The sequence below is a fragment of the Macaca thibetana genome, chromosome 7 (genome assembly GCF_024542745.1).
Source record: "Macaca thibetana thibetana isolate TM-01 chromosome 7, ASM2454274v1, whole genome shotgun sequence".
Classification (NCBI taxonomy): Eukaryota; Metazoa; Chordata; class Mammalia; order Primates; family Cercopithecidae; genus Macaca; species Macaca thibetana.
In genome coordinates this window covers 158,117,094-158,139,162 of record NC_065584.1, presented here as the reverse complement: position 1 = coordinate 158,139,162, position 22,069 = coordinate 158,117,094, and the positions used below count along the sequence as shown (strand labels likewise).

The 22,069-nt window shown below is 39.0% G+C and overlaps 1 protein-coding gene across 2 annotated transcripts in view; it reads right to left on the bottom strand.

The window, feature by feature from the left end:
• The window catches only part of REC114 (REC114 meiotic recombination protein), a 125,243-nt gene that overhangs the window by 51,803 nt on the left and 51,371 nt on the right, over positions 1 to 22,069 (bottom strand). Inside the window, exon 3 of one of the 2 annotated variants that reach the window (XM_050797757.1) lies at positions 3,104 to 3,169. The exons of the other annotated variant lie outside the window; for it this stretch is intronic. Within the exon in view, the coding sequence (XP_050653714.1) occupies positions 3,104 to 3,169 (66 nt within the window). The remainder of the gene's footprint in view (positions 1 to 3,103; positions 3,170 to 22,069) is intronic. 2 annotated transcript variants of the gene reach the window in all.

Sequence of the window (22,069 nt, the reverse complement as noted above, 5' to 3'; positions counted from 1 at the left end):
CAGGCTGGAGTGCAGTGGTGCAATCTCGGCTCACTGCAAGCTCCGCCTCCTGGGTTCACGTCATTCTCCTGCCTCAGCCTCCGGAGTAGCTGGGACTACAGGCGCCCACCACTACGCCCGGCTAATATTTTGTATTTTTAGTAGAGACGGGGTTTCACCGCATTAGCCAGGATGGTCTCGATCTCCTGACCTCGTGATATGCCCGCCTCGGCCTCTCAAAGTGCTGGGATTACAGGCGTGAGCCACCGTGCCCAGCCTATACACACATCTTAACTTTACCACTTGATACATTTTTATACACACATATATTTAACCACCATCCAGATCAAGATAGAACATTTCTAGAACCTAGAAGGCTCCTCCATGCATGATCTCTCCCCAGTCAACAATACCTCCACCTCACCTGCTGCCAAAGGTACCACTATCCTGACTTCTATCATCATAGACTAGTTTTGCCTTTCTTGAAAAAGTAAAAACAAATGCACACGTGCATACATACACACTCTTTCGTATCTGGTTTCTTTGGGGGAAAAAGTTGCTTTTTTTGTTTTGTTTTGTTTTTGTTTTTTTCTATTTCTGTGAAGGAAGGAAAGGGTGATAGCAAGTGCGGATGAAGAAGATAAGAGGTTGGTTTATTACTTTCATTCATATATATTAAACACCTATTATGTGTTGGCATATACGTTAGGCATAGAGAACAGGTGAAAATAGCTTGGTACCTACCCTTAAGGATTCACATTGTAGAGGGAGAGACAGGTAAATGAGGAATTATACTTGCAGGCATTCTAATAGCAGGATGGTCAAGGTGCTAAAGAGAACACAGGAAAAGAGTGGCTCACTTTGCTTAGAGAGGTCATGGAGGACTCCAATGAAGGCTGAGTTGGAAAAAAAAAATCATAGTTGAAAAATCTGCTAAATGTTGATACTCTAAAGTTGGGTGATGGATGCATGGGGTTTATTATATTATTCTATTTCTGTGTATGTTTGGACAATATCCATAATTAAAAGTTTCTAAAATTTAAATTGTGTCTTAAAGCATGGATAGGAGCTAGTCAATAAGACAATAACATGCCAGGCAGAGAAACATTACAAGCAAGGGTGAGAAGCAAAACTACAGAGTTTTCAAGGACCCACAAGTCATTTGGGGAAGTTGTAAGGAATCAGGACTGAAAAGTCAGGCCAGGACTACATCACTAAGATCCCTGAATTCCATGCTAAGAAAGCCTGGTTTTATTCTAAGGCAACTGGGAGCTTTGAAGAAACTGGAAGCAAGAAAATTATCTGACCAGACTTGTATTTTTAAATGATTATTCAGATATTAGTATAGACTTAATAAGAGACTAAAGAAAGTGATCAGTGGGAGATTACAGAAGTAACCCTGACAAGAAATAATGAGGACTAAACTGAGGTAATGGTAATAAAGATGTAGGGAACTCAAGTGTTAAAACTACTTGGTTTTAATATGATTTGTCAAAAACTACCCTGTTGATGTCTGTCAACCAAACTGAAAGATTTAGCACAAAACGCTAATTAGACAGCAAATGATCAAACTGGATTCTGGTGAGTAAGTACTTAATTTTGCTATGTAAAATATTCGCCGTGTGACCTTGCAGCAATTAAAAATATTTTCCCATAATACTTGCCTCTTCATAACTGGTTTCAGATCAATTATGAGATTGGTGCAAAAGTAATTGCACTTTCTGCTGGCAAAATCGCAATTACTTTTGCACCAACCTAAAGGAATCGGAGTAATTCATTTAGAAGTATTAACGCCTTAAGAGGTGTTTCTTGACAGTGCCCAATGCGCTTGCAATTGTTATCTGGAGAGTTTTAAGATACTTGGTAGACCAATGACATGGGGAAGAGTTTAGCTGAGCACCATTCTGCAAACAAGTCAGTAGCCGAAGACCAACAACAACGATGAAATTCCAACCTATGACCAAAAGCTAAGCTAAAGCCACAAGTCTGAAGTTCATTCATAGCATTTGTTGATTTTAATGTCTAAGAGGATTTACAAAACATCCATCTCCAAAATAACTGACACAAAATAGCATCCCTTAATAGCTTCAACACCTAATGTTCACTTTTATACACATACACAACAAGAAGGCAAGGCTATTTCTAATCTTTTAGTGTACTAGAGAACACAGAAGGTGCCTACTAAATAGCCTAAATCCATTAATATAATAATTTGCTGTGATCTTATTCTTTAATTCTGGTTTCATGCCTTTATTTGGCCATATTCATTAAAACAAAATAGAAAAAGACATGGTGGTGTAAAATCCTTCTTTAGTTACAAATGTTCAACAAAGCAGAAACTCATTTATTCTTCCCTGGATAGTTGAAGTTCAAATACTGCTATTTCTACTCCCTGTTCCCATCACTGATAACTGCTGAAGTCAGGAAATCTTATTAGAATTTGCCACCTCATGGTGCTCAGGCAGGTTGACCTACTTAGCAGTTTAGTCTACTATTTTTTGCCCAATTGTTGTGACAGGAAGAAATAAAACTCTCATCCCCAAAGACAAAATAAAACATGAAAAAAGAAACACACACATACACATACACACACACACACACACACACACACACACACACACACACCCCTACCTTAAATCACAAATTTAGTATTCAACAGATTCTCCAAATACCTACAGCAAAGAGGATGGAGAAACAAATGATCTCGGGCAGTGGATATACGTATTGATTCAGAAAAATGAGAAAAAGTCACATCAAGGACTTCTGTACACAGTATTGTCATAGGTATCTGCAAAGACTCACAAAGCAAACTCGGGAATAAAACAAGAGTAATAACATTCATAACACCTTATGGTTTTGTGTGCTTCACACATCCTTAAAGTACACCAGAGGTAACATTTCCAAATCAAACAATAGCTTAAGGTACAGGAAAAATTAAGTTAATGTTGTTTTTATATGCCACATTTAATTTAAAAATATTTTGTTATGTGAAACAAGGGAGTTTTCAAAACTAATCGTCAAAGAAATAGATTACTATTCCATGATATTCTAGGGAATTCAGTAAGTATTTACTGCACACAGCAGAAAGTGAAAATATATGCTGTTCTGTGTTTCTGTGACTTACTTTTGGCTTCCTTCTGCCTTTCATCTCCATACAACTGTTCCTCTCCACCTTCATTCTTGGGCCTCCCTACAAAAATAAGTGGACAGTCTAAAAGAATTAATTCTTAAGTCAGCCCCTGAAAAGAGCCCCTGTTCTCTGAATACCATTGTGGCATTTAGCAACAAAAGAATGACAATATTACTATATGTATTACATTCTATAGTTTACAAATCTATTTACATACCACAAGCAGATATTATTCCCATTTTATGAGAGAGGGCACTGAGGGCGACAATAGTTTAATATTTTGCCTAAAGGTGAATTTCACGGCACGTAGGAAGTTAGAGTAAGAACCCTGATATTCTAACTGATAACATGGTGCTAGAGACTAAATAAGAGACTAAAGAAAAGTGATCAGTGGGAGATTAGTGATAGTGATAGATACTGATAGTGATGGATAACCCACAGAACGAAGTATCTATGAGTCCATACTGATAGAATCAAATAAATATATAAATCAATAAGGGAAAAAGGACAGCCCTTTACTACAGTAAAATTCCAGTTAGTACATGCAGAAGGAATCATAGAAATAGGAAACTGCCATCTGGCAAACACCAGAGCAGTAACTATTGCAGGCAAGAATCACTAACTGATGCTAAAATTAGTGGGCAAGAGTATTGTGAAAAAGAAGGTATTTTCATACTTCAAAATATCTCCCCGCAACATAGTTGTTAATTACAAAGGGAAAAGGAGTAACTACAATGGAGAAAACTGGCAGATCACCTTAACCAAGTGATCAAGGTTAACATTACTAGTAATAAGATATATCAATATCATGTAACTCCTGAGATAACGAACTGAACATCTCTTCTGTCTTTCAGAGACACTTTACAAGATAACTGGCTAGTACTCTTCAAAAGTGTCAAAGTTATAAAAACAATAATGACTGAGGAGCTATCGCAGATTGGAGGATCCCAAGAAGACATAAAAACTAAATGCAACTGTGGAATCCTAGGTTAGATCCTGAACCAGCAAAAAAACACAGTGTGACAACTTCAAATTTTGAATAAGGTCTGTAGATCAGTTAATAGTATTGTGTTAGTGTTAACTTCCTGGTTTGGATTACCATTCTATGCTAAATGTTAACATTTGGGAAAGCTGGGTGAATGCTATAAAAACCTTCCTTATACTACGTTTGCAATTTTTTTTTGGATGGAGTCTCACTGTGTCATCCAGGATGGAGCGCAGTGGCATGATCTTCAGCTCACTGCAACCTCCACCTCCCAGATTGAAATGATTCTTCTGCCTCAGCCTCCCAAGTAGCTGGGATTATAGGTGTCCACCACCACATCTCGCTAATTTTTGTATTTTTTATAGAAACGCGTTTTTGCCATCTTGGCCTGGGTGGTCTCCAGACCTCAAGTGATATGCCCGCCTTGGCCTCCCAAAGTGCTGGGATTACACGCTCGGCCTACTTTTGCAACTGTTTTTTTTTTTGAGATGGAGTCTCTGTCACCTGGCTGAAGTGCAGTGGCATGATCTCAGCTCACTGCAACATCTGCCTCCTGGGTTCAAGCATTTCTCCTGCCTCAGTCTCCCGAATAGCTGGGACCACAGGTGTTCACCACCACACCCAACTAATTTTTTTATTTTTAGTGGAGACGGGGGTTTCACCATGTTGGCCAGGATGGTCTCGATCTCTTGACCTTGTGATCTGCCCGCCTTGGCCTCCCAAAGTGCTGGGATTACAGGCATGAGCCACCGTGCCTGGTCAACTTTTTTATAAGTCTGAAACTATTTCTAAATAAAAAGTTTAAATAAAAAAAAGATTATGCTGCTAGAGTTTATAATCTAATCACATCTTTTGGAACTGTATTTTCTTTGTTTCAAGTGTGTAAATTTTATCTGCACAGTAAGGTCCACTGAAGGATTAAATATTCCCAAATATTAAATTAATTTAAAGATTTAAGAAGAGTTTAAGTAGTAATAGTCAAAGAAAATGTTCTCATTTCCCTTTCATTAATGATTAGTGATAGAAAAAAATAACAATTTTTCTTCAACAATAAAAAGATTTACTATTTTAAAGGAATCCAAGTAAAGCTAATCCAATTGAACCTAGTACACTTAATTGAATACTGTGAGAAAAAAATCTTATACCAAAGATGCGTTTTTGAAAAGACCCTAAATTCTATAGCCTCTTAATAAAAAAAGGAATCTAGAGGTCTGGCCAGGTACTATAAGTAAGCTTCTCATGCCTGTAATTTGATAAGATGATAAATAGGAATATAAATTAAATCAAGACTTATTTTGTTGCAGAAAAAAAATGTTTCCTTGCTTTTTTTTTTTTTTTTTTTAAGACTAGCAGTGCAAAATATTTTAAGACTGTGGTATTTTTGTTTTGGGTTATGACATTGAGGATAGAATATATCAGAGATAACTAATAAGCTATATATTGATGCAAACTTTCAACATACCCAATAGGAACCAACCAGAACTTGGCCCCAAAGAGGTACTTTTTTTTTTTCCAAACTACAAATCTAGTAAAGTAAACAAGAGCTCTAAAAATAAAGACAGTCTACACAATCTGGCAAATGTCTTTGACTCCAATATGTTAGGAAATGAAAAAAGAAGGGTGGGAAAGGCAGTTAGGTTTAAAGTGTCAAAATTACTTTTTGTGAGTAGTTAGTACCCTTTCAAAAGATTATTCCAAAGTTATGACTCGCTTTAGAGACAGGAGAAAAGATGAGGAGAATAAATAAAATGGTATTACTGGGTTCACATGCTTAAGATTTTCATACTAAATACAAAGCAGAAGCTCTTTTAAAAATTGTCAAGAATTAGTCCCTAATGAAAGAGAGATAAGAAATTCATATAAAAGTCACAATATAAATGCAACAAAACAAAAGTGTAATTGCAGTTTTAAAAGCAAAGCAGGCTAGATAAGCCCTTCGGGTCCCTATCAGAGCTTACTGTATCAGTGAAGCTAGAGACATACGCTAACTTCTCATGAAACAGTATAACAAGGCTTAGGTCAAAGATCTCCATTTTAGCTACCCAATTAGAGTACCTCATCTGTCTGATCCACTACAGAAAGTGAATTATTTACATCTACATAAATGTTCTTGATGTATACTTGGATATTCTGGCCCACTTATAGCATATCAACCAATTGCAAAAATATAACGTCATCTGAGATACCACGAACAACCAAACCTCACAGAAAGTTGCATAACTGTTTGTTATCCCATGGTGAGGAAAAGGTACATTTCTTTTTAATACTTAAAGCATTTTAGAAAAAAAGAGAAGAAAAAAGAAAAATAATCTAAAGGGTTTTAGACTTCGAGGTAAGAAAATATCTTGAACTTTTTTTTTTTTTTTTTTTTTTTTTTTTTTTTTTTTTGAGACAGGGTCTTACTCTGTCACCCAGGCTGGAGGGAAGTGGCATGATCTGGGCTCACTGCAACCTCCACCTCCCAGGTTCAAATGATTCTTCTGCCTCAGCCTCCCAAATAGCTGGGACTACAGGCGCATGCCACCACACCTGGCTAATTTTTGTATTATTAGTAGAGACAGGTTTTCACTGTGTTGGCCAGGCTGGCCTCAAACTCCTGACCTCAGGTGATCCCCTCCGCTTCAAATATCTTGAATTTTTTTTTTTTTTTTTTTTTTTGAGACGGAGTCTCGCTCTGTCACCAGGCTGGAGTGCAGTAGCGAGATCTCGGCTCACTGCAACCTCTGCCTCCCGGGTGTATCTTGAACTTTTAACTCATACCTTCATCTTATCAAAACGAAAATGCCAAAACAAATATAAAATAGTAGAGAACTATATCAATACTAGAAACTAGGAATAGATGCCATTCATATGACAAAACTGTTGAAGAATTTATGCAAGACATGGTATCGTGATGGAAGAAAGATGCCAAGAGCCAACTGGTGATGTGCCTTCCTGAGAAAGGAGTTCTGTGACTCAGAGAGAAAGAGAAGATACTCGCAGAAACACCATTACCAAGAGGGGCAAGAGCTACTGAATATGGGAGCCATAGAAAAAATAAGAAACCCCTCATCTGGAATCTGTTTTACCACTTCTAATCAAGATCATCTGAAATAACTGTGCCCTAGAATGTGTACTGCAGCATACCAGATAATAATCGGAGAAATAAAAAATTTGTGTGAGAAATAATAGGCAGATATGCCAGAAGGGTGGATGAATAACTACAGTATTCAACTGGCATTGTGGCTAGCAAAAAACTGATTCCTTACAGAAGAAATTAAGGATAACTTCTTTGCTAGGACAGGCTCTAAGTTCACTCCTCTCAGGATTCTGGATCAATGAACAGAAATGTAAACTTACATTAGCCAGGTCTCTTATATAATATTTGAAAGGAAACTATTAGTTTCTAAGGACAGTGAGGTTATGGCGGATGAATCCACCCTCAGGCCTCTACATATGAGACATCTCCATGCAGGAGGATGAATAAAATAAAAAGAGAAGGAGAAGAAAAAAAAAGAAAAAATAATACAGATCTATGAAAACATTCTGCAACAAAATGGAAGGGGAAAACATAACCCTCAAGATACAGAAAAGGGCATAGTTTTGAAAATAAATAAAACTGGAAATAGAAGTAAATTTTAATTAAATTTGCACCATAAAAAACTAAATAAATTCAGAAAAATGCAGATTCTTTGAAATAAGAGAGTAAAGATCAGATAATAAGCAACAGTCTGAGGTTTCGCTAAGAGTAAAGAACAAATAAACAAGGAGCTCGAAGAACTAAAAGAATAAGTAGCAGCCTGGGCAATATGGTGAGATCTCATGTCTACTAAAAATAAGAAATATTAGCTGGGTGTGGTGACATATGTGCCTATAGTCCCAGCTACTTGGGAGGCTGAGGCTGGAGGATTTCTTGAGCCTTGGAATTCAAGGCTGTGATCACACCACTGCACTCCAGCCAGAGTGTCAGAGTGAGACCCTGTCTCAAAAAAAAAAAAAAAAAAAAAAAATTAAGAAGAGTAAAAAAAATATAATGGCAGAAACAAAAACTACGTAAAGAAAACAACAGAAAATTGTGCAGAAGATTGCAACAGACACTTCACAAAAGAGGATATCCAGCTGGTCAACAAACATAAGGAAAAGTGTCCAAACTCACTATTAATTATGAAAATATAAATGAAAACCTACCAAAATGGCTAAAAAGAAAATATCAGGAATGTATAGCCAAAAATGTGGAGAACTCTCATGCATTATTTGTAAGAGTATAAATTGAGCAGAAAAAAATCTGGAAAGCTCCAGCAATATCTACCAAAGCATACTCTATGATTTTGTCCCTCAAAGTGTGAGTCAGTGTGGATCAGTATAATTGGCATCATCAAGAGTTTACTAGAAATGCAAAATTTGAGACTATACCCCAAACCTGGTGATTCACAATCAACATTTTAATAGCCCAGATAATTCATATGCACGTTAATGTTTGAGAAGCGCTGCCCTATAACTCATTAATTCCGCTCCTACTTATATGCCCAACAAAAACACATACAAGTGTCCACCAAAAGATATACAAGAATGTTCACAGAAGCACTATTTGTGTAGCTACGAACCTCAGATTGGTCAAATACCCATCAATGGACAGACTGTTATATACTCACAAAATGAGAATAAACAATCTCATTTTGGACAAGTCCCATAAATATAACGACGAGCGAAAAAAAAGAAGGCTGACAGAAGAGTCCTGTATTACTCATTTTATATAAAGCACATAAACAGGGAAACTATAGAAGTCAGATGGTGGTTAGTCTTTGGGGAGAGGGGTGTTTAGTAGTCACTGGAAGGGAATATGAGAAAGGTTTCTGGGACACTGAAAATGTTCTGTTTCTGAACGTGGCCAATAGGCACATAAAAAATGTGCTTCACTATTCATTCAGAAAATGAGAACTAAATGACAATGACATGCCACTACACAGACACACGAATAACTTAAATTATAAAGACTGACAGTACCACTGTTAGCAAGATTATAGAGCAACTTGAACGGTCAAACAAAGCTGGTGGAAAAGCAAAATGGTACAATCGCTGTTTTTTGTTTTTGTTTTTTTCTCTTGAGACAGAGTTTCATTCTGTAGCCCAGGCTGGAGTGTAGTGGCGTGACCTCAGCTCACTGCAACCTCCGCCTCCCAGGTTCAAGCGATTCTCCTGCCTCAGCCTCCCGAGTAGCTGGGTTTACAGGCATGTGCCACCATACCTGGCTAATTTTTATATTTTTTTGTAGAGACAAGGTTTCACCATGTTGGTCAGGCTGGTCTCAAACTCCTGACTTCATGTGATCCACCTGCCTCAGCCTCCCAAAGTGCTAGGATTACAGGCATGAGCCATCACATCTGGCCAATACAATCACTTTGAAAAACTGTACAGAAGTTTCTTACGAAGTTACTTCTTTCTTATAAGGACACTTACTGGGCAACCCAATAATTCTATTATAAGGTATTACCCAAAAGAAATTAAGATAATACACAAAGACTTATATAAATGTTCATAACAGCTCTACTCATAATTTCCCCAAACTGGAAACAGCCCAAATATCCAACAGGTTAATAGATGAGCAAATTGTGGTACATCCATAAAATGAAATACAAATCAACAAAAAAAGAACATGTACAATGTACACGTAACAATGTGGACAAGGCTCAAAAACGTCATGCTGAATTAAAGAAGCTAGACCCAAAAAGAGCACATATTATAATAATTGCATTTAATCAATTTCCAGCAAAAGCAAAACTCATCTGTAGTGCCAGAAAGCAGACAGAAAGTAGTTGTCTGGGGATAAAGGTGGGTGAGTATGAAAGAATTATTTTTTGGTGGGGGTGAAGGAATGAAAGAAATGTTCATATCATGATTGTGATGGTTTATATAGCTGAATACATTTATCAAAATTCAATGAACTCAATTAGTATATTATATATATACTTTTTTTTTTGAGACAAGGCCTTGCTCTGTTGCTCAGACTGGAATACAGTGGTGCGATTGGGGCTTGCTGCAGCCTCCATCTCCCAAGCAATCCTCTGAACTCGGTCTCCTGAATAGCTGGGACTACAGGTGTATTCCACCATGCCTGGCTAATTTTTTTGTAGAGATAGGGTCCCGCTATGTTGCCAGGTCTGGTCTTGAACTTCTGGGCTCAAGAGACCCCCTCCTGTCTCAGTCTCCCAAAGTGCTGGGATTACAGGCATGGGCCACTGTGCCCAGCCCCTTTATTATTATATATAAATTGTACTCTAATAAAACTCATTTTAAGAATAGTCAAGCAAAACTATTTCAACATATAATCAAAGATGTAATATTCTTATTCTATAGAGATAATGCCAATAATACAGTAACAAAACCTCAGTATCCCAACAGAAAAAGTGAAGAGCACTGTGGATTACCAGAATGCTGAAAAACTTGGCAAAAGAATAATTTCACGGACATCTGAGCACTGACAACTTTCTATCTTTGAAAAAAATGCAGATGTAAATCCAAAGCTTGTAAACATTCTCTTAATCAGAAGCTATTAGTGAAATTCTTTTGGAATGGTGACCTAGGTCGCAAGTATATAAGGGCTACAGCCTGGCAAAAAGTGTCATCAGAAAATGGGGTTAGCAAAAGCTATCCTGAGATTCACTGTACCTATTCTAGTCATGGGTGGTCACCTCACTTCATTTACAATTAAGCAAGGAACTCTACTGTGCTTGAGTGTACTCACTCCTTCCACTACCCGGAATGCTACAGTTGGCATCAGACATGAGATTGGCACAGACAAACCACCGTTGTTAGAGTTTGGAAGGAGTGCTGGGAAGGCAGGAAGGCTGGGTGATTAGAGAGTTGAGTGAGTTTTTTTCTGGAGTAGCCACGTAAGAGTGCACAGACTCTTCTCCCACTATGGTTTGAATGTGTTCCCCTACATTCAAATGTTGAAACTTATATAGTAAGTTAATAACAATATAATAGAATTAAGAGGTGGGCCTTTACATAATAAGTTAATAATAATATAATAGAATTAAGACGTGGGCCTTTAAGAGGTAATAAGTCATGAGGGCAGAACTCTCATGAATGGGAGTAGGACCCTTAGGAAACGGCTCCAGGTGCTGGGCGCAGTGGCTCACTCCTGTAATCCCAACACTTTGGGAAGCCGAGGTGGGTGGATCACTTGAGGTCAAGAGTTCAAGACCAGCCTGGCCAACATGGTGAAACCCCATCTCTACTAAAGAAACACAAAAATTGGCCGGGCATAGTGGCTCACTCCTGTAATCCCAGCATTTTGGGAGGCCGAGGTGGGAGGATCATGAGGTCAGGAGATCAAGACCATTCTGGCTAACACAGTGAAACCCCGTCTCTACAAAAATACAAAAAAAGTATTTGGGCGTGGTTGCACCTGCCTGTAGTCCCAGCTACTCAGGAGGCTGAGGCAGGATAATTGCTTGAACCCAGGAGGCAGAGGTTGCAGTGAGCTGACATCGCAGCACTGCACTCCAGCCTGGGCAACAGAGCGAGACTCTGTTTCTGTCTCAAAAAAAAAAAAAAAAAAAAAGGTGGGGGGGCTTCAGAAAATGGGTTCTGTCTCTTCTGCTCTTCCACCATGTGAAGACATAGTCTTCCTCCCCTGTGGAGGATGTAGCAACAAGGTGCCATCTCAAAAGCAGAGAGCAGCCCTCACCAGACACCAATCCTGCTGGTGCCTTGATCTGGATTTTCCAGCCTCCAGAACTGTAAGAAATTTATTTCTATTGTTTATAAATTACCTAGTCTGTGACATTTTGTTTTGGCTGCACAAATGGACTAAGACAGAAATTGGTACCAAGAAAGGGGTGTTACTATAACAACTGAAAATGGGGAAGTGGCTTTGAAACTGGATAATGGGTACAGGCTGGGATAGTTTTGAAGTGAATGCTGGAAAAGGCCCATATTGCTGTGAACACAGCATTAAAGATGATTCAGGGGAGGGCTTAGAAGAGGATGGCTGTAAAGAAAGCCTCAGTCCTAGAAATCATCTAAGTGGTAGTGAATAGAATGTTGGTAGAAATATGGACAGTAAAGACCATTTGGATAAGGTATTATACAAAAATAAGTCATATCTGATCAGAAACTGGAGGCAAGGCCATCCTTGTCATACAAAGGCCAAGAACTTGGTTGAATTGTGTTCGTGTCCCACTGCTTTGAGGAAGGCAGAATTTAAGAGCAATGAAATAGAATATATAGTAGAATAAATCTCTAAGCAAAATACTCTAGGTGCTGTATGGACTTTCTTAACTGCTTATAATAAACTGCAAGAAGAGAGATATGAATTAAAGATGGAATTTATAGTCAAATGGAAGCAGAACATAAAGATTTGGAAAATCCTCAGCCTGGCCATGTAAAGAATATAAAAGAGTGTTTGGAAGAAAACCCTAAAGGTATGGCCAAGCAACTATCTGATAAAAAGAATAGTATGGATGGAAGAAAGCCAGATACAATTCATTAAGACAATGGAAAAATAACCCCAAAAAGTATTTCAAAGACCTTTGAGGCTACCACACCCATTACAGGTCCACAATGCCAGAGCCTTGGGGGCAGAACAGTTTTAAGGGAGGGACCCAGGGTGCCCGTTGACCTTGGGGCTCACAGCTCCAGGCTGCCTCAAGTCTCTGCTCCCAGAATTCTGGTACAGTGTTCCTTGGCCACCCTAGCTGTGACTAAGGTGGGCCCAAGTTCAGCTCTCTACCACTCCAGAGGGCACAAGACATAAATCTTGATAGCATCCACGTGGTGCTAATTCTGCAGTTGTGTAGGGTGCACAAGCTGTGGAGGCATGGCTACCTTCACTTAGATCTCAAAGGATGCCTCAGAGAGCCTTAGGGCCCAGGTAAAAAAAATGCCACATGGTGGGGCCACTGTAGATAGCCCCTACCAGGGCAATGCCTAGTGGAGCCATGGACACAGTGCTACTGCAAGGACTTCCTGCTAGGGCAATGTCTAGTGAGGCCATGGAGCAGGGCCACTCCTGAGATCTCACAACTGTAGAGCCACCAGAGTGTGATCTCAGCCTGGAAGAGCAGCAGGTACCCAACTCCAACCCATGAGAACTGCAGTGTGGGCCATGCTCACGAAGTTCCAACAGGGGCAGGGCCTTCCAGGGCCTTGGAGCCCAGCTCCACCCTTGTGTGTACAAAAGTAGGACATGAAGTCAAAGAAGATTACTCTCAAGACTTAATGTTTGCTTTATTAGGTTTTAGATTTACTTGGGACCTGTTATCCCTTTCTTCCTGACCATTTCTTCTCTTTTGAAATGGGAATGTCTATCCTATGCCCATCTCACCATTGTACTTTGGAAGGATATAACCTGTTTGATATCACAGGCTCACAGCTGAAGAGAAATTTACCTTACGATGAATCTTACCCCGAGTCTCACCCACATCTGATTTAGAGATGAGACTCTGGACTTCAAAGACTTTTTTTTTTTTTTTTTTTTTTTTTTTGAGACAGAGTCTTGCTCTGTCACCCAGGCTGGAGTGCAGTGGCACGATCTCGGCTCATTGCAAGCTCCATCTCCTGGATTCACACCATTCTCCTGCCTCAGCCTCCCGAGTAGCTGGGATTACAGGCATGTGCCACCACACCTGGCTAATTTTGTATTTTTAGTAGAGATGGGGTTTCTCCATGTTGGTCAGGCTGGTCACGAACTCCCGACCGCAGGCGATCTGCCCACCTCAGCCTCCCAAAGTGCTGGGATTACAAGTGTGAGCCACCACGCCCAGCCGGAATAGAGTACCTCTCTTATGTTCTTCTGTATGTAAGGATACTGCAGTCCTCCCCTATGGAGGACGCAGCAACAGGGCACCATTTGGAAGTGGAGACATCTCAGACACGAATCCTGCTGCCACCTTGGACTTCCCAGCTTCTAAAACTGTAAGATATAAATTTCCATTGCTTATAAAATACCCAGTCTGTGGTATTTTGTTATAGCAGTACAAATGGACTAAGAACCCCCTGCTGACAAATTGAGCCCAACGGGTAAAAGAGGGAAAGGTAAGGTAGCTTGAGCCATTATTCCCTGGTTTTTCACATCACAGATTCCCAAAGGGAGCTGAAAAGCCAGGAAGATAAGAAAGGTATGGTGGAAGATCACCTCATATTCCTCTCAGTTGAGTAATCAGTAACTTTGCAAGTACTGCATAAGGGCTGAAGTTTATTTAGATGTGGGACAGTATAAACGTACAGCAGTAAAATGCTTTAACTCTTGCTAACCCAACTGTCTTTATAAGAGAAATAATGAAATGCACAAAAGTGGAATTAAATTGATCACAGTTGTTTTAAATATGGGAGGGAGTGATAAAGTTATGAAGAACTTTGTTTTCCCTCATCTTTCCTGAAAAAGTGGCTGTATTAGGCTATTCTTACATTACTATAAAGAATATCTGAGACTGGGTAACTTATAAAGAAAAGAGGTTTAATTGGATCACAGTTCTGCAGACGGTACAGGAAGCACAGCACCAGCATCTGCTTCTGGGGAGGCCTCTGGGATCTTACAATCATGGCAAGAGGTAAAGCAGGAGATTATCACATGGCAAGAGCAGCAGCAAGATGGTGAGGAAGCGCCACACACTTTAAATAACCAGATTTCATGAGAACTCACTCAATATCTCAAGGACAGTACCAAGAGGTTAGTACTAAACCATTTATGAGATACCACCCCCATGATTCAGTCATCTTCCACTAGGCCCCACCTACAACATTGGGGATTACAATTGAACATGAGGTTTGGGTAGGACTCAGATCCAAGCCATATCAGTGGCCGAAGAATAGACAGATTCTGATTTAAAGAGTTGGCTGGGTACGGGGGCTCACACCTGTAATCCCAGAACTTTGGGAGGCTGAAGCAGGCAGATCATGAGGTGAAGAGATCAAGACCATCCTGGCCAAAACAGTGAAACCCCGTCTCTACTAAAAATACAAAAATTAGCTGGGTGTAGTGGCACACGCCTGTAGTCCCAGCTACTCAGGAGGCTGAGGCAGGAGAATTGCTTGAACCTGGGAGGCAAAGGTTGCAGTGAGCAGAGATTGTGCCACTGCACTGGAGACAGAGCGAGACTCCATCTCAAAATAAACATTAAATAAAGAGTTTAATGGTGAATAACTTGACTGTAAAAGTTTATGCTAAATTTTTCCTTTTAGAAGATTCTGTAGTTAAGACTGATTTGGACATTTTAAAAAACTAATTGAGTTAAAATTAGTGTTTAAAGGTTTAAAGGTTTCAGAGTTCACTTAAACAGGAATATAGCATTTTCACTGGTAAACAGAAAGACAATTCCTTTTGGAAGAACATTTGGGCTGGGTGTGAAAAATAAAAAGGAAACTAAAAAATTGATGAACTCCATCATTTCTAGAATGATCCATGTTTGCCAGACAAATAGAATTTAAATTGTCTCAAAACCATTCTGTGTTTCAGGCATAATTATATTTAGGTAAAGACACTCATGCTGGACTAAACCAACTGAGATAAAAAGGAATGGCTGGAAATAGAGGCTAAAGTCTTGGGAAATAACTTCTCCCATTTGGATATATTTTGAACCTGGCTTGAAACTTTGGCTTCTGCAACTTCTGGATTGAGAAGGAAGATGCTGACAAAAGGTAGATCTTTAGAGGTTTACAATGATATGTAAGAGAATGTGTTTTTAAATTTGGAGAAATATCCTCAAAGGAGTTATGAATTCCACTTTTTTAAAGAGTGAATTTGAGATCTAGGAAAAGATGGCAGCCCAGTGAAGGATAAGTGTACCTCCTGCTAATAATCAGAAGCTCCAGTTCCAGGACAGAAGAAGCCAAGGAGGACTGAGCAGGCAGCAAAGAAGCAGGTGGCAGGAGCAACTTGATATTTAAGGGTGACTGAGGAGAGGGCACAGCATGGCACAGAGCTCTGTGCTCTAAGAAAAGCCACACTTCCTAGTCCCCACCCTAAAAAGGGCTCAGAGTGCTTATCCTACACCTAATCCAAGCTGAAAGAAGAAACAAGAGTAGAGAAGATCACATGAGATCTGGCCAAAAATGTTTTTAAAAGCTGCATTCACTAGGTGGGGGATGTGTGCGCATGTGTGTGTAAAGTGGAATTACTTTAAAAAACAATACTCATTTCCACAGCACAACAACAACAAAACCCCAATCAGAAAATTGAAGAGGCCTATGTAACCCAGGCCCTCCAGTGAAGCGGCTGGAGGCTGTGGCGTAGGCCCCAGGGGAGTTGGTGGGGGTCAGAAGTCACCATGTTAAGAGCCACATAGAGAGTGCCAGGTTCTATTTGGACCCAGGCAGTGACCCAGACCCCAGTCTCTGGGCTGCCAGGTTGAGGGAATGCCAGGCTTCCTTCCAACTGAAGGGGCCTGCGGTCTCCTCCTCCAGGCTGCAGCAGATATGCCATCCAGAAATCAGTCTGGCCTAGACAGGACCATGACCCACCCCTTTCCATGCTGCTCAAAGACCACCAGACCATCCCTGGAATTGAGAAGGGCAATGATACAGTGAAAAGATTCTTGTCTTTGGAAATGACCAACCAAAAGGAGAAGCTAAATATCAAGCAAGAACATCTGATGAACAAAGTCGTGGCAAACCCTAAGGACACCAACTTCCTGAAGGCTCAAATTATTTCCTTGACCAAAGCCCACAGTTATGAAGAACACGCGCAGAAACACTGAAAGAACAAAGCTCACAAATACTATTTGGTGATGAGCACTGTCCAGAGGGAAAAAATGCTCAAAAACCTTTTTTAGACCAATATGATGTCTCTGAGAAGACACACTGGGGATTGAGGACATCTTTTTGATGGAGCCCATTGCCAAGTCCTGACTGAGAAGGCTCTGTGCATTCCGGATGTTCCAAGAGACTCAAAAGCTGAAGAAGCAAAAACAGGCTTTAAAAGTTGCAGCAGCAGCAGCTCAAAACAGGACCAGAGGAATCCAGAGAGCCCTGCCAAAGCCTGACCAGAAGTACTCAAAGAAAATAAATTGTTAAAATTTTTTTTGAAAAAGAAAACTAAATAGACATTCTCTAAACAAGATACAAAATGGACAACAAATACATAAAAGATGCTCAACCTCACTAATCATTAGAGAAACGTAAATCAAAACCATAAGGAGATACCACCTTACACCTGCTAAGATCAATACTAGTTTAAAAAGCAGAAAATAGTAAGCATTGGCAAGGACGTGGAGAAACTGGAACCATTATGCACTATTGCTAGGAATGTAAAATGGTACAGCCCCTGTGGAAATGAGTATGGTGGTTCCTCAAAAAAATCAAAAATAGAATTACCATAAAATCCAGCAATTCTACTTATGAGTACATATCTAAATTAATTGAAAGCAGGGTTTCAAAGGGATATTTGTACACTTGTGTTCATAGCAGCATTATTCACAATAGGCAAAAGGTATTAACAACCCAATGTTCATTGGCAGATAAATCAGTAAACAAAATGTGGTATATACCTAAAGTAGAATAATACTCACCTTAAAAAGGAAAGAATCTATGATATGCTATAGCATGGAGCAATCTTGATAACATTATGCTAAGTGAAACAGTCCAAAAAGACAAATACTGTATGACTCCTCTTGTATTAGGCTGTTTTTGCATTGCTATAAAGGAATACCTGAGGCTGGGCAATTTATGAAGAAAAGAGGTTCCTTCACAATTCTGCAGGCCATATAGAAAGCCTGGTACCACCATCTACTCAGCTTCTGGTGAGGCCTCAGGAAGCTTCCAGTTACGGCAGAAGGCAAAGGGGAAAAAGGCGTGTCGCATGGCAAGAACAGGAACAAGAGAAGGGGGAAGTGCCACACTCTTTTAAACAACCAGATCTTGCATCAACTCAGAGCAAGAACTCACTTATTATCATGAGGACAGCACCAAGCCATTCATGAGGGATACACCTCCTATAGGCTCCACCGCCAGCACTGGGGATTACACTTCAACACGAGATTTGGAGGGGACAAACAACCAAGCTATATCACCATTATATGAGGTACCTACAATAGTCAAATTCATTGAAACAGAAAGTAGAATGATGGTTACCAAGGGCTTGGGGGAAAAACAATGGACAGTTGTTTAATGGGTAGTTTTTGTTTTGCAAGATGAAAAGTTCTGGAGATGGATGGTGCTGATGGTAGCACAATGATATGACTGTAGTTAATGTCACTGACATGTACACTTAAAAATGGTTAAAATAGGCCAGGCATAGTGAGTGGCTCATGCCTGTAATCCCAGCACTTTGGGAGGCCAAGGTGGGAGGATCACAAGGTCAGGAGTTCGAGACCAGCCTGACTAACATGGTGAAACCCTATCCCTACTAAAAATACAAAAATTAGCCTGGCGTGGTGGTATGTGGCTGTAATCCCAGCTACTCAGGAGGCTGAGGCAGGAGAATCGCTTGAACCCGGGAGGCAGAGGTTGCGGTGAGCGAAGATCGTGCCACTGCACTCCAGCCTGGGTGACAGAGTAAGACCCCATCTCAAAAAAAAAAAAAAAAAGGGTGGGGGTTAAGATGGTAAATTTTATGTTGCGTGTATTTACCACAATTAGGAAAAAAAAAAAAATTTAAAGCCCAAAATGGCCAAAGGAGAATCTATTCTAACTGCCAAGACTAGCGAGGGAAAGTCAGTTGAGCCCAAGTCCAAGGTAAACTGAGGATAGGGTCAAGATATCTCAGCCTTCTTGCTATACTAACCCTTTGACATAAATAACAATAGAACAGTCTAGTGGTAGGTCTCCATGGAGCCCTCTGGCAGTGACGTCCCCAGTTGAATGCAGGTGCTATATGAACAAGCAAGATGGAAATCTATAGTATTACTAGACACCATGCATGCAGTTTAATCTGAATCATTCAGTTCCCATGGACCTCACAGGGAGTGGGAATCGGAGACCTATGATGGTTAAGGGAAATTAAGTTTAAATAACTTCCCAGGACCAAGCAGAAAGCCCAAAACCTTGTTGACCTGTTTTGAGTTTTACATAAACATATCACACACATGAAGCTGTTACTAGGCTGTTACTATTTTTTGGAGGGGTTTTGTGGATGCAGCTTCCATACAACTTTGAAAATATAAATATATGGTATTTAGATCCATGCCAGTGATTGAATCATTGTACTAAGACAGAAATGGCTAAAACCTTCCATGGCTGTCCTGTCTCTACATTTTATGAAAAAAGTTCCAAGGCCAGGAATGGTGGCTCACACTTGTAATCCCAGCACTTTGGGAGGCCGAGGTGGGTGGATCACCTGAGGTCAGGAGTTTGAGACCAGCCTGGCCAACATGGTGAAACCCCATCTCTACTAAAAATATAAAAATTTGCTGGGCATGGTGGTGGGCGCCTGTAATCCCAGCTACTCAGAAGACTGAGGCAGGAGAATCGCTTGAATCCAGGAGGTGGAGGTTGCAGTGAGCTGAGATCATACCACTGCATCCCAGCCTGGGCAACAGAGTGAGTTCTAAAAAAAAAAAAGTTCTAAAAATGTATCATGACCCAGATTAGTATGCGAGGAGAGGGTGTGTAAATATAATGCCAACACAAAATTACATGTGTTATAAATGTGTTATAATCCAAATATGTTTGCTCTTTTATGTGTTGGTTTTTGTGGAGGCCAAGACAGATTATGAATAAATGGCATACACTGATGAAAATTATTCTTTAATGTAGGGGACAAAATATATTTTAAATATGTATTCTTATTTTTATCACACTTACATATGTACATAATTTTAAAAATCAAATACTTCTACAATAAAGGTTGATTCAGTAAGAATTGAAAAATTTTATAAAATTTAAAATTTATTTTAAATAATAAATTTATTTAAATAATTTATTTATTATTCAGCCTGGGCGACAAGAGTGAAACTCCATTTCAAAAAAATAAAAACAAAAAAATTAGCAAAGGACCTGAATAAGCATTTTCCACAGATGACATATAAATGGCCAACAGGTATAAGAAAAAGTGTTCAACATTACTAATCGTCAGGGAAATGCAAATTAATACCAAAATGACATTATCCCCTCATACTTCTTAGGATGGCTATTAATAAAGAGACAGAAGATAAGAAGTATTGGTGAAGATATGGAGAAAAAGGAATCCTTGTACAATGTTGGTGGTGACGTAAATTGGTATAGCTACTTTGGGAAAGAGTATGGAGTTTCCTCAAAAAATTATACATACAATTACCATATGATCCAGCAATCCCACTTCCGGGTATATATTCCAAAGGAAATGAAATTAGTATTTTGAAGAGGTATCTGTACTCCACATTCACTGCAGCATTATTAACAATAGTCAAGATACAGAAATAACCTAAGTGTCCATCAGTGGATAAGTGGATAAAAAATTGTTACGTATATGTGTACATATACACACACAAATATTATTCAGCCTTAAAAAAGAAGGCATCCTACCATTTTCAACACCATAGATGAACCTGGAATACATTATACTCAGTGAAATAAGCCAGCCACAAAAAAATATTGCATGATCTCACTTATATATGAGATCTAAAATAGTAAAATCCATAGAAGCAGAGAATAAAATAGTGGTTACTAGGGGTGAGCCAGGGAAGGTGGAGGAAATGAGGAGATGTTGGTCAAAGGGTACGAAGCTTCAGTTATATAGGATGAATAAATTCTAGAGATCGAATGTATAGCATAAGTATAGATAATAGCACTATACTGTATATTTGAAATCTGTTAGATCTTAAGTATTCTCACCATACATATATAAAATGGTCATTCTGAGGTAATGATATATTAGCTTGACTACAGTCATCATTTTACAATGTATATCAAAACATTACATTGTACACCTTAATTATATGTATATTTATATATATACTTTTTATTTTAAAAGAGATATATACCAGAAGCTCAAAGGGAAAAAACAAGTCCCTTAGCAAACTAGGAATAGAAGGGAACTTCCTTGGTTTCATGAATTGGATCTACAAAAAAACCTACAGCTAACATTATATTTAATGGTGAAAAGATTAAATGCTTTCCCCCTAAGGTGGGGAAACAAGGCAAGGACATCAACTCTCACCATTGCTATTCAACATTGAAAAGGACATCCTAGCCAGCACAATCTGTGGGAAGCGGGTGAGGCAGGCAGGGAGAGTATACAGACTGAAAGAAAGAATGTAAAACATCTTTACTTATGGAACACAGACCATCTATGTAGAAAACCCTAAAGAATTTAGAAAAAAGCTACAGAACTAATAAATAAGTTTAGCAAGATCACAGGATACAAGGTCAATATTTAAAAATCAATAATGTTTCTACACATCAGCAACAAACTATTAGATACTGAAATTTTAAAATCTTACCTACAAGAACATAAAAAATATGAAATACTTGTGGATAAATTTAGCAAAGTATGGATAAGACCTGTATTATGAAAACTATAAAACATTGGTGAGAGAAATCAAATATATTAATAAATGGAGAGTTTTAAATATGCTCATTAGTTAGAAGATGGTAAAAGAAGTCAATTTTTCTCAAATCGATTTATAGATTCAAATCAGTCCCATCAAAATCCCAGTAAGCTTTTTTGTAGGAAATGTCATTCTAAAATTTACATGGAAATGCAAATGACCTATAATAGTCAAAACAACTTTGAAAACGAACACAGTTGGAAGAAGAATTAAACTACCTGATTTCAAAAATTACAACAAAGCAGAAGTAAAGACAGTGTGTTATTGGAGTAAGGATAGACATTTAGATCAACAGAACAGAAAAGGGTCCAGAAATAGACTAACACATACTTAGCAAACTAATTTTCAACAATGATACCCAGGAAATTCAATGAGGGAAAGCTAGTCTTTTCAATTAATTGTACTAAAATAATTGCTATCCACGTGCAAAAAATAAACCCAAATTCTTTTTTTTTTTTTTGAGACTCTGTCACCGAGGCTGGAGTGCAGTGGCACCATGTCGGCTCACTGCAACCTCCGTCTCCTGGG